The following is a 12989-nucleotide window of genomic DNA, read 5'->3' on the forward strand; positions in this document are numbered from 1 at the left end:
GCACTAGAGTCAGATACGACAAGACAGAAGAGAGAGGTATGGAGAAGAGTGTAGAAAGAAGGAAAATCAGATATGATATATATAATACAAAAGGCAAAATGTTAGAGGAAAATATTATCCAAACAGTAATAACACTAAAAGTTAATGGACTGAATTTCCCAATCAAAAGACATAGAATGGCAGAATGGATTACAACCCAGCAATACCACTGCTAGGTATCTACTCAAAGGACTTAAGGGCAAAGACACAGACGGACATTTGCACACTAGTGTTTATAGCAGCATTATCTACAATTGCAAACAGATGGAAACAGCCAAAATGTCCATCAACAGACGAGTGGCTAAACAAACTGTGGCGTATACCTACAATGGAATATTATGCAGCTTTAAGACAGACTAAACTTATGAAGCATGTAATAACATGGATGGACCTAGAGAACATTATGCTGAGTGAGTCTAGCCCAAAACTAAAGGACAAATACTGTATGGTCCCACTGATGTGAACTGACATTCGAGAATCAGCTTGGAATATATCATTGGTAACAGAGACCAGCAGGAGTTAGAAACACGGTAAGATAATGGGTAATTGGAGCTGAAGGGATACAGACTGTGCAACAGGACTAGATACAAAAACTCAAAAATGGACAGCACAATAATACCTAAGTGTAATGTAACTAGGTTGGAACACTTAATGAAGCTGCACCTGAAATATGTTTTTTTGCTTGTTTGTTTGTGTGTTTGTATCTTTTGTTTTTGTTTTTTTCTTTTTCCTTTTTATATATATATTTTTTTATTAGTATTATTATTTTAATTCTCTTCTCTATATTAACATTCTATATCTTTTTCTGCTGTTTTGCTAGTTCTTTTCCTAAATCGATGCAAATGTACTAAGAAATGATGATCATACACCTATGTGATGATACTAAGAATTACTGAGTGCATGTGTAGAATGGAATGATTTCTAAATGTTGTGTTAATTTCTTTTCTTTTTTTTTGATTAATAAAAAAATTTAAAAAAAAAAAGAAAGAAATCAGCGTTCCACAGCCAACTGAGCATGGCGTGGATCAGTGTGCACTGACATGGAAGGCTGCTGAATGAAAAAATATAAATTGCTGAACAAATATAGCATGATTACATTTTTAAAAATATTGTGTGTGTAAATACATATCGTTAAAAGAAAAACTTTTCATGTACTTTAGGATCTCATAGCTTTTTCAGGTGATTCATGAATTAGATAGCATCCCATTTAGAAACTAGAAGGGAGTGCCACTGAGGGAGTGGAAAAGAAAGCTCATATAGGGCAAAAGCAAAGGCAAGCAAGGAAATATTCTGATTACCTGATGTTAAATTTCCATTTTTTGGGGGGGGGTCTAACAAATGGTTAGTATGATATGTCCAATAGGGTAAACCATCTCTCTTAGACCAAAACTGGTTTATCACCAGGTGTTGCTTATCTGCAGTTCTGCAGGGTACATTCCATTGTTCCATTTTCTTGGAAAGCCACTGCTGGTCGATTGTTTTTGTCTTTTGGAAGATCCTTTCTCAGGAAGGGGTTCCTCCTGGCAACACCCAATGCAGACTGCCATTGTATTTTAGTTAATAACGTGTATTTTATCTACATCCAAAAAATCAGAGAGAATACATGTCACATACCATTGTTAATAGTTAGGTATTGGTTTTAAAGGAGGAGGTAAAATCTACTTCTTTGTCTTCTGGCATTTGAGGCAAAGAGACAAACACAATCAATTATGAGATTCCCAGTACCCATAAAATTAACCAGGAGAAAGCTGTCTCTGCTCTTGAGGGGCATAACAAGTTTCTGTCATGGGGTGGGGTGGGGTCTTCACCTGTCATTGTAGTACTGTGGCATAATTCCAATAAACAATTCTGTACAGTATTCTAGAGACTCCAAAACAATGCAGTTTAAAATGAAATTTATGGACACTTAACATGATATAAGGGTAAATTTTTGACTACTGAGAGGAAAGATGGGTTAATGTTATGTCGGGAATCTTCCATCACTTGGAACTGTTTGCTTATTCTCTTTGCAACTTTCCAACCATTCTGCATCCTGGTGTACCGAGAAAATGGTGCTTTATTTCCCAGAGTAACTTTCTGCCAAGAGGTTACTCTGGCTGGAAGCGATTGTCCCTGGGCTTCAGTTGCCCTAAGGCCCCTTTACCCCACACCCTCCAAGCCTGACCGGCTCCGTAGTGTTGCACATCTCGAATTCCTTAGCGTTGCGCTGTGCACTCCCTTTGGGAGACTTGGATTGTGACTTGTTTTTTCAAGATGTCTGTATTAAATTGGAGTTTCTGTTACCTTTTTGTGTTCTTGTATATAGACGACAGATTATATATAGTTATGGAGCTTATAGAGGGGGCCCCTCTTGGAGAGCATTTCAGTTCTTTGAAGGAAAAACAACACCATTTTGCTGAAGAGAGGCTGTGGAAAATATTTATACAGGTATGCTTTAAAAAAAATCCTCATTAAATTTTTTCTATAAAACAGTAAACTCCCGAGCTGATTTCTTAGAGACATGTGTAGTAGTCACCATTGCTTATGTGTGTTTGGGGAAATAAAATTCATTTTTTAATTTGCTGTTTCAAGCTGTGCTTAGCTCTTCGGTATCTACACAAGGAAAAGAGGATTGTCCATAGAGATCTGACGCCAAACAACATTATGTTGGGGGATAAGGACAAAGTAACAGTTAGTAAGTATGAAAATCTTAACATTTTTAACTGAAGAATTTCTGATTATTATTCTTGATGAGCTCTGTCCAATAGAATTTTGTGTATGGATGGAAGTATTCTCGAGATCTGTACCATTTGGTATGATAGCCATGAGCCACAGGTGGCTATCAGGCACTTGAAATGTGGCTAAGTGCAACTGAGGAATTGAATTTTTAATTTTATTAAATTTTAATAAATTCAAATAGTAACCATGTGTGATTAGTGGCTACCATATTAGACTGTGACTAGTATAGTTCTAAATGATTGAATTAAACTTTGCCCATATGAGAGATTTAAGCACTGTTAGGATACTTGAGTATTTAAACCCTATATCAATGGGTTCCAGGTTTTTCCTTCTGTAGAATACTACCTCATCAATAAAAGCTTTTATAACCACCATGTAAGCACTTTGTTTTGAATTGTTTTACCATAGCCTCCTGTGTCTTATGGGTGACAAATGTACATGCCAAGAGGTAAATAAAATCCCAGCCATTTGTATACATCAACAAATTGTTTTTATCACAATATTTTCATCAGTAGCAAGTAAGCCTAAGAATATATGACATGTTCAAATGATTCCCTGCCCCGCCCCCCCCCACTGTTGTCTAATTCTCATTTGAAATTTAAGTTTAAGATTAGTTTTTGGCTTAGAGTTATATATACACTCTTATCTATCCTTTACTCATACAGTTTTAAACACTGTTCCTCTCATGACTTACCAGTAACAAGTAGGGAGACACATCCTCAAATCAGTGGTTTCTGATTAGTTTTAATCATAGCATCCTATCAGTAAAAATTTTTTTGAGAATACACTGCCTATATATATATATACTTATTTATAATTTGATATGTATATCACTGTATAAATATTTGATAGTACATTAAGTCTATAGAGATAAAATACAAAATTATGTATTGAAATGAAGGTTTTATTATTTTTTTCCTGTCTCCCAGTGGATTGCCCTGGGTACCCATCTTTGGAGACCACTGCCCTAAATGTCACTGATGTGAAAGACATACAATGACATCTAAAGCAGAATCTCTTCTTTTAGGAGAATCTAATTTCCCATGAAATCCATTCCACATGTACACATACACCATAACCATGCCTGCAGTATATCCATCAGTTTTATAGTTCAGATATTTATAAGTAGAACATCCTACATTAGTTTTAAAAAAGCAACAACAGAAACTCCATAGATAACCTTCAATTAAAAATGCTTGGAAATATTTCTGAGCCATAGCTTTGTGAAATAAAAAATAAGGCCAAATAATTATGACTCTTCAACTTGGACACTCATTTGATGAGTCATTTTGCTTACTGTAAATTTTCTACACTCTCTTTTAATTGTACTTGGTTTCCTTAAGAATTTTTGCTGTGTATCTACATATGTACATTGGTCAATTTGTAAGTTAATAGAGGTTATTAAAAATTATGTATGTGTGCCAGTTTGAAGCTATTATGTACCCCAGAAATGCCATGTTTTACTCCTGATCCAATCTTGTGGGGGCAGCCGTTTCTTTTAATCCTGATTCAGTATAGTAGGGCAGAAATTTTTTATTAGATTATCTCCATGGACATGTGACATGCCCAATTGTGGGCGTGGCCTTTTGATTCAATGGAGCTAGCACTCCACCCATTCAAGATGGGTCTTGATTAGTTTACTGGAGTCCTTTAAAATGGGAAACATTTTGGAGAAACCTTAGAAATGATAGATGCTTAGAGATGCAAATGCTTGGAAAGCAGAAGTGACAGAGCCCACAGAACCAGAGAAACCTTTGGAGATGAAGAAAGAAAATGCCCCCAGGGAAGCTTTTTGAAACCAGAAGTCAAAGACCCCAGCAGAGGCCAGCCGCTTGCCTTCCTAGCTGACAGAGGTTTTCTGGACCCATTGGCCTTTCTTGAATTAAGGTATCTTTCCCTGGATGCCTTAGTTTGGACCTCTTTTTAAGGTTTAGAACTGTAAACTTGTACCATATTAAATTCCCTTTTCAGAAGCTGTTCCATTTCTGGCATACTACTTTCCAGCAGCTTAACAAACTAAAACAGATTTTGATATAGGAAAAGGGGGTGCTGGTGCAGTTTGCAAATACCAGACATATCAGAACAGTTTTTTAAATGGATAAGAGGAATATTCTGGAAGAGCTGTGAGGACCTTGATAGAGAAGGCCTAGAATGCCTTGAAGAGACTGTTGGTAGAAATGTGGACTCTAAAGATACCTACGATGAGGCTTTAGACAGAAATGATGTATGTGTCATTGCAAACTGGAAGGAAGGCATTCTTTGTGGATGGAAAGCAGAATTTGAGAGTGATATACTAGGATATTTAGCAGAAGAAATTTCCAAACTAAATGTGGAAGATTCAGTCTGGCTGCTCCTTGCTGCTTATAGTAAAATGTGAAAGAAAAGAGGTAAGTTAAGAACTGAACTCTTGCATACAAAGAAAGCAGAAATTGGTGGTCTGGAACATTCTGGGCTTCCAGAAGGTGAGACTCCAGTAAATAGGATCCCATATAAGGATTTAACTGAACATGGAAGCAGTCAGCCATTATAGGACAAGCAAGAATTGGAGCTGGAGTTATTCAGAAAGAATTTGTGGGAAGTTGAATTGTCTGATGGTTATGATCCCTGCACACTGCATAAGAAATCAGCAAGAGTGCTGTGAGACCTGTATAAACAGAACCACTGCCAATCTGGACTAAAAGGGACAGAAAAGGGACAAATTGAAGGAAAAATATCTTCAGAGACAAACATGGAAGCTAAGGTCTGGAGCCAGGAAGCCTCAGGCTAGGAGAGTGGACCCTTCCATATATGTGCAGAGGGTGAGTTTGCCCTGGAAGCAGAGGGTGGGATATCCACTTTGTTGCTTAGGAAGAGTTGTGCTGCCCAGGCATTGGAAAGGGTGGAGCACATAAACTAGGGACTGGGGGGAGTCTGGCTGCCATCCCATTCTTCTGGTGGGGTTGACCATGTACCCGGGAGATGGCAGAAATCCCAGGTGCTGTCCTGAAGCTTGGAGAGGGTGGATCTGAAAAAAAAAGTTGTCCCCTCAATGTACCCCAGTGTTGCAACTCATCCCATTGTTTGGAGAGAGAGCAAGACTGCTGAATAGGAAAGGGTAGGACTGCCGCTTTCTAAAGCTCCAAGGAATAATGACTCTCAGATTTTGAAATCCAAAGAAGTTTGCCCTACAGGTTTTTGGAACTGTTTAGGTCTAGTGACCCCTGTGTTCCTTCCAATTTCTCCCTATGGAAATGAAACGTGTATACTATAACTGTCCCCTCATTTATATATTGGCAGCAGATAACTTGTTCTGAGTTTCACAGGTCCAGAGCCAGAGGAGAATTTTTGCCTTAGAATAGAACATGCCTATAGCTGACCTTGATGAGATTAATGGTTTTCACATTGTATCATATTTGTATTGTTGCTGAAATGATTTAAGGCTTTGTGATATTGTAGTGGGATTAATGTATTTTGTATATGGAAGGAACATATCTTTTGGGGGGTCCAGAGGATGGAATATACTGGTTTGAAGCTATTATGTACCTCAGAAAAGCCATGTTTTAATCCTGATCCAATCTTGTGGGGGCAAATGTTTCTTTTAATCCTGATTTAGTACTGAGGGTGGAAACTTTTGATTAGATTATCTCCATGGAGATATGACATGTCCAATTGTGGGTGTGGCTTTTTGATTCAATGGAGATATGACTCTGCCCATTCAAGGTAGGTCTTGATTAGTTTACTGGAGTCCTTTAAAAGGGGAGACATTTTGAAGAAACCTCAGAGCAGATGCAGAGACTTGAAGAACAGATACTTCAGAGTCAACATGCGTCCCAGATGTTGGAGATGCAGGGCCCAGCAGATGTTGCCAGATGCCTTCCCATGAGATGCTAAACAGGCCAGAAGCCAGAATTGTGTTTCAGAGGAACTAAGTGAAGGTCCAGAGATGCCAAGTGAGGAAGGAACCCACACAGTAATCAGGCCGAAAGAAACAGAGCTCAGGAACAAGGGACCAGCAGATACCAGCCACCTGCCTTCCCAGCTGACAGAGGTGTCCCAGACGTCATCAACCTTTCTTGAGTGAAGGTAACCTCTTATTGGTGCCTCAGTTTGGACATTTTCCTCAACCTTAGAACTGTAAACTTGTAACTTATTAAATTCCCTTTTTAAAAGCCATTCCATTTCGGATGTATTGCATTCTGGCAACTAATACAATATGTTTGAATTTAATAGCTAATAGTATATATATATATATATATATATATATATACACACACACACAAATACAAAACAAATCTATTTAGGGCCTGAATAATGGTTCTGAATAATGGCTGTTCACACCATATTTTCTGAGTAATTACAATCTGCATTTCATTTTATTACTAAGATTAACAGTAATCACCTTCTTTGGTTACATTTACAGATACTGAACTTAATTTCTTGTTGTAACCTGGTTCCTTTTCTTTCTAAACTTGTTTAAATTAACTTTTATAATTATATTTGGTTTCTTCAATCAGTATCACACATCAAAATAGTTTATAAAATAAAATAGTACTAAAAAGCTTATAAAGAAAAAGAAGTTTCCTGCCCTACCCCTTTGCAACTCCCAATTCTTTTCTCCTGAAATAATCACTTTTAATAATTTTTAGCTTTTTATTCTAGAATTTACTTCCATATTTCTAACTACTATGCTTTTATTACCATTTGTTTATTAAGTTTAGACTTTACTGATTTTCCATTGTTACCATGAGATTCTTCCTCTTCCGTGTCTGCCATCCCAGCAATCTAGTTATAGCACAATTTTGGATTAAATCAATATTCAATGCTTACATTATTACTAATGTGTAAATATCGTTCAGTGTTGATTATCTTTCTTTTCTCACTGACATTTTTGTTTTTCTTGGTGTCAGTAATGGCTGTTTCCTTTACTTTTCCTACTTCTTCCCAAACTTTCCCAAAAGGATTGTAAAAGCTCTCTCAATACAGTTTCCACATGATCAAACGTAATGACTTCCCCCGCTTTTGTTTTCCTGGGTGCCCCAGCAAGCGCTGATTGCTGCAGTGTAGACTGGAATTGGATTTAGTTCAGTTGCACAGCTGTTGCCCTGAAACTCCCATTGGCTGTTCTTTAATCCCGTCTTCCTCTTTTTTTAAAACTCCTTGTTTTGCTGAAATGTATCCTCTAGTACTTTTCTAAGAATGGGTGCTTTGGGAGTTGTTTGGATTTTTGGATGCTTGCATGTGACAAAATACTTTTAGGGGACCCTCATGCATGATTAGCACTTTGGCTGGATGTAGTATTCTCAGGTAGAAGTCATGACTCTTCCACATTTTAAGGTATTCCTTTGGTCTTCTTGTAGTGAAATCTTGCTGTTAGAAAATCCAAAGCTATTCTAATTCCCACTGCTTGATATGTGTTCTCTTTCTCTGGAAACTTTTAGGATTGGGTGGGTCTTTTTTCATTCCTTGTGTCTGGAACCAGGTGTGCTCTTTAATCTAGAGACTTACAGCTTCATTCTGGGAAACTTTCCTGCATTATTTCTTTGCTACTTCCCTCCTATCTCCTTTCTCTGTTTCCTCTTTCTAAAATTCCTGTTATCCCTACATATTGTATGTACTAAATCAGTCACCTAGTTTAAAAGATAATTCTCCTATTCTCCTAACTTGTTTTATTTTAGAGTTATTTTTTTCAAAAAAAATGTTTCCATCCTTCTATTGAATATTATTTATCACACTTTTAATTTTCAAAACTTCTATCTTTTTCTTTGTTTTATTTTCATGGAATCCTATTTTTATTCTGTGAATATTTATCTTTTTCAAAATGATCTGCATTTTTCCCTTTCATACCCTGCATTGTTTCTATATTTTCTGGGTCTTTTTTTTTTCTCTTCTCTGTTTGTTTTGCTTTCTCTCTTTTATTGTAGGCTTTCCTTAAATGTCTGGGGATCCTGGGCTGGCTTTAATAGTTACTAGAAAGACACGAAAATGGCTGTTGAAAGCTCTATGTATTGAAGTGAAGCTGTCATCTGGTGGACTTCATTTGGAAACCTCCAAAGTCAGTCTCTCAACTCTTCTCAGAGAATCCTCCTCTAATACCTTGTCTGAGGGAGTGTCTGCTGGAAGCAGAGTAGATGAAGGGGGCTCAGGGAACCACATTCAGTTTATACATTTTCCCTGAATTTCCCTGAGTTCAGCCTCAGGCTTCATCCCAGCCCTAGTCTGCTTGGTGCCTTGATGGTTCTGTTTCTTTGGAAAATAAATCTTTGTTTCTCTGCTTGTGGCAGAAGGCCACCAATTCACTGGCCGCGTCATTTGTGGCAGGGGACCTGGGTACCTGAGCTCAGTTCTCTGTTTTGAGAGTTTTGCTTCCCTCCTCCCATAGGCGGTGCCCTGGATTCTGCAAGGCCTCCTTTCTGGCCTTACCATCCTCTGCCATGGGAATTGGAACTCTTCCTGTGCTGCCGAGTCTGTTCCCCTGCTCCACCTACCTGCCACCTTCTAAGAAGCCGTCTTCTCTCCCATTCTCATTGTTCTTGTGGATTAGTAACTTTTCGGAGAAAATCTTTTCCCCTCATTTTAGCAGGATTTTGAGAGGAGAGAGACAGCACGTATGGTCAATCCAGCTTTGAACCCACAATGGACAGGCTGGTACATTATTAAGTCTACACATTAGACTTAAAAAAAAAATCCCACTTTCAAGTTGACTATTTAACTTTCTCTCTCTCTCTCTCTCTATATATATATATATTTACATTTGCATTCAAACTGTAATGTCTCCCTAGAAAAAGTTACTTTGTTTCATAAGTGAACTTTTGTTTTTCTTCGTCCTGCCCCTGTTAACCTTATTCTTAACATTTATCAGACTCCTATTGGCCAAGTGGCCTCAATAACTGGGATAGTTATTAGGTTAAAAACTTGTTTTCAATTTCCAACATCTTTTAGCTTTAAGTGAAGTAGTATTTTCTTGGTTTCAAATAAAAAGCAGCGATAAATCTCAGAACAGAATCTTATCCTAGTCTAGTTTCTTTCTACTAAAGAAATTACATGGGTAGGGTATTGATGTGCTGCCATTATTTTCAATAAATATACAATTATTTTATAACTAAAAAATAACTCACAGATATTTGACAGCACTCTAAACAAACAAATATATTTTAATATAATAGTGCTGAAATGTATTTTTTGGTGTTTGTAACTATTAATAAAAGTATGGCCATTAGAGAGTTTTATTTTTAAGAGGGTATGGGATGAAATGAAAATCTTATAGTTTTAATTTGAAACCAAGTGTCTAAGATTCCCATATTTCAGGGGGTTGAAATATAGCTGAAATTCATATGGCCAGTAAAAACAGGCTGCTCTGTGTGTTTGTGTGTGTGTGTGTGTGTGTGTGTGTATGGGGGGGGGAGAGAGAGAGAGAATATGTCACCACAAGGGGGCAGCCTTGTCATATTTTACTTTCTCCTTTTTTTTTTGTGATAGGTTTATTTAACACTTCCAGATAAGAAGTACAGATTGTCAAATAATGTTTACAATGTATGGGACAAAGTTTTAAAAAATGGGTCCAGAAAGCAAACTTTAGAGAAACCAAAATTTCCTCCTCATTTTTGTCAATTTAGGTGAATTGAATATTTTAAGATGGAGTTCTATTTGCAGTAATTTATAGTAACCATGCTGGCTGGAGTTTGCCTTTGGGTTTATGGCATAGAAAGCATAAACATATTTATGTGTACATAGTTTTACAAATGCTATCTATTTTGTATCTAAGTATACTTCTGTTTTAAAGATTGTGTCTTTTCATGACTTATGCTGTAACACATGTCAGGGCTGCCCTTGAATTTATTTGCAGCCTTGGAGGCCACACAAAGGAACAAACCCTGACTCAGTGGCACACTGGGCAAATCACAGGCAAAGTTTGCCCGAAAAAGAACCCCCACCATAAGATCCACACAGTGCCTTCGCCCTAGTGAGCTTATTCCTCAAACCTGCCATTCACAACTTCTGAACATTTCAAATACCCACATTTTCAGTGTAAACCCTCAGTCCCCTTGCTTTTCCTGCTCCCCAATAAAAAGGAAAGTGATAAAAAGAAAAAACAAAACTCATTTGATTATAAGTCATAGATTTCTGACAAGGGCTTTTGGGCATGACTCAGGAGGTATATATTATCTTAAAAAAAAAAGACTTGCAGGTTTTTCATATAAAATGGGACACCTTTTCCTGCCTGTATGGGTTTTCCTTGTAGAGTATTGAATAACTTTCTTACCAAGTCTTACAACCTTTCTATTTGCATCATTTGCCAGGCTTTGTTTTAGCTTGGAGGTACCAGACAGCTATAAGATGAAAAGCTCTTGTCTCTGCCCTCTGAGCTCAGTTATACTGGAGAGACTTCCAGTTGTCCATTCAGCAATTATTTGTTGAAGCTTGCATGTCTTACAGTGAACAAGACCAGCATGACAGACAAAAGTCCTATCCTCATGTGGCCTATACAGTATGATAAAGGAAACAATGTTTGTATACACAAAATGCTATTATATTAGCCAAGATAGTCCATGTTATGCTGCAGTAACCAACAAACTTAAAATCTCAACACCTTAAAACAGAAATTGGCACATTATGTGGCCCATGGGCCGAATTCAGCCTGTGGACTGTTTTTGTGTGTCCTGTGTGCTAAGTAAGAATGGTTTTTATATTTTTAAAGAGTTATTAAAAAAAAAAAAGAAGCGACAAAGTCTGTATATGATCCACAAAGCCTGAAATATTTGCCACTTGCCCTTTGCAGAAAAAATTTACTGAGCCTTGACAAAATAACAAGGTTAACGTCTTGCTCATGCTGCATGTTCGTTGTAGGTCAGTAGGGGAGTTGTGCTCAGAAACTCAGACTGACTGAAGCTTCCTCTACATCTCACCCATATTTTGGAGGCAGTAAAAAGAGAAGATGGCAAACAATGCCTTGGCTCTTGAAAATTCTGCCCAAAGTATCATATGTTACTTCTGCTGAAATTTCATTGGCCAAAGCCAAGTCCAGTTTAAAAGGATGAGTATGCATTCCTCTCTGATAGAATATGTATGAACAATTATATAGTCTACCACAACTATTAAGCACTGGGAAAATAGGTCTGGCTGCCTGAGGAGGACTCTAGAGGAGTGGGAGAGGTGAAAGAATTCCAGGCAAGGGATAGAGAGAATGCAAAGAATTAGAGACACAAAGGAGTATAGCTTGCCCAAGGAACCTTGGGGTAGGGGTGGGAGTATTATAGAGGGAGAGTTGGCATTGTCCTTCAGGGCTGAGATTACTAGATGGGAAGTTATGTGATCAAATCTGGGAAGTAGAAGGATGATTCTAATTGCACATGAAGGGGAAGGTGGAGAAAGAGTCGAGACAGAGGCTCAATTTAGCAGATGTATCAGAATACATTCAGCTGCAGTAAAGACTGACTAACAATGCTTTAAACCATAATGACATTCATTTATCTCATGGGGCAGTCCCAGGGCTACTTCAGAAGCTCAAGAAGGTCAGGCAATATTGAGGCCTTTCTATCCTTGCTTTCCATTATTCTCAGAAGATTGGCTTCTTGTCCTTATGCATGTCATCTGATAGTCACAAGATGGTTGCCAGAGCACCAGGCTTCACTACCAAATTCAAATATAGGAAGTAAAGTAGAAGCTTAGGTAATAAAAAGGTTCTTTTCTAAATGGTTATGTCATTTTTTCATTAAAGAAAATATTTTACAGAAATTTAGGCTTCTTACATGATTATCCAGACTAAGTCATATAGCAACCCTATCTGTGAGAGAAACTGGGGAAGTCAGCCTCCAGACTCTAGCTGGAGATGAGAAAGAGGGAAGGAGTGGTCAATGGCTTTTGGGGAGGTAGCTGATAGTACCTGACACTAACAGTTCTTGAGATTGTCTGAGAAAGACATGTTGTGTATTTACCTTGGGCAACAGAAGAAAAGGATAGGGAGGAGGAACTATATTCGGTATTTGTTTGAATGCATAATTTAAAAGTTTGGGTATCCAGTTAATGAGGTATAAGGTATAAGAACAATCAAAGAGTCTGAATTTGCTAAGGTTGTGATGCTACTAGCAGAGAATTGCATGAAGAGATTTAGAGGTAAGGTTTTGTACATGTTGAATTAGAAGTGTGATTATGTCTTTCTCCTGATTAAAATCCTTCAGGTAGCTCCCTATGACTTTTTAAGATAAATTTTTACATCCTTAAGGAATGCAAGGCCTTTTCTCCACGATCTCAATCCT

At 37.6% G+C, this 12989-nt stretch overlaps 1 protein-coding gene across 14 annotated transcripts in view; it reads left to right on the plus strand.

Moving 5' to 3' along the window:
- NEK10 (NIMA related kinase 10) overlaps positions 1-12989 on the plus strand; it is a 297546-nt gene that overhangs the window by 102661 nt on the left and 181896 nt on the right. For 12 of the 14 annotated variants that reach the window (XR_013162877.1, XM_077129956.1, XM_077129958.1 and 9 more), the window contains 2 exons: positions 2345-2466; positions 2611-2713. The exons of 1 other annotated variant lie outside the window; for it this stretch is intronic. Coding sequence is in view for 12 of the 13 variants with exons in the window: in XM_077129956.1 (XP_076986071.1) it covers positions 2345-2466; positions 2611-2713 (225 nt within the window). In the remaining variant the exon portion in view is untranslated. The remainder of the gene's footprint in view (positions 1-2344; positions 2467-2610; positions 2714-12989) is intronic. One more of the 14 variants, XM_077129967.1, reaches the window with a different exon arrangement.

This window comes from Tamandua tetradactyla, chromosome 15 (genome assembly GCF_023851605.1).
Source record: "Tamandua tetradactyla isolate mTamTet1 chromosome 15, mTamTet1.pri, whole genome shotgun sequence".
In the NCBI taxonomy this organism is placed as follows: Eukaryota; Metazoa; Chordata; class Mammalia; order Pilosa; family Myrmecophagidae; genus Tamandua; species Tamandua tetradactyla.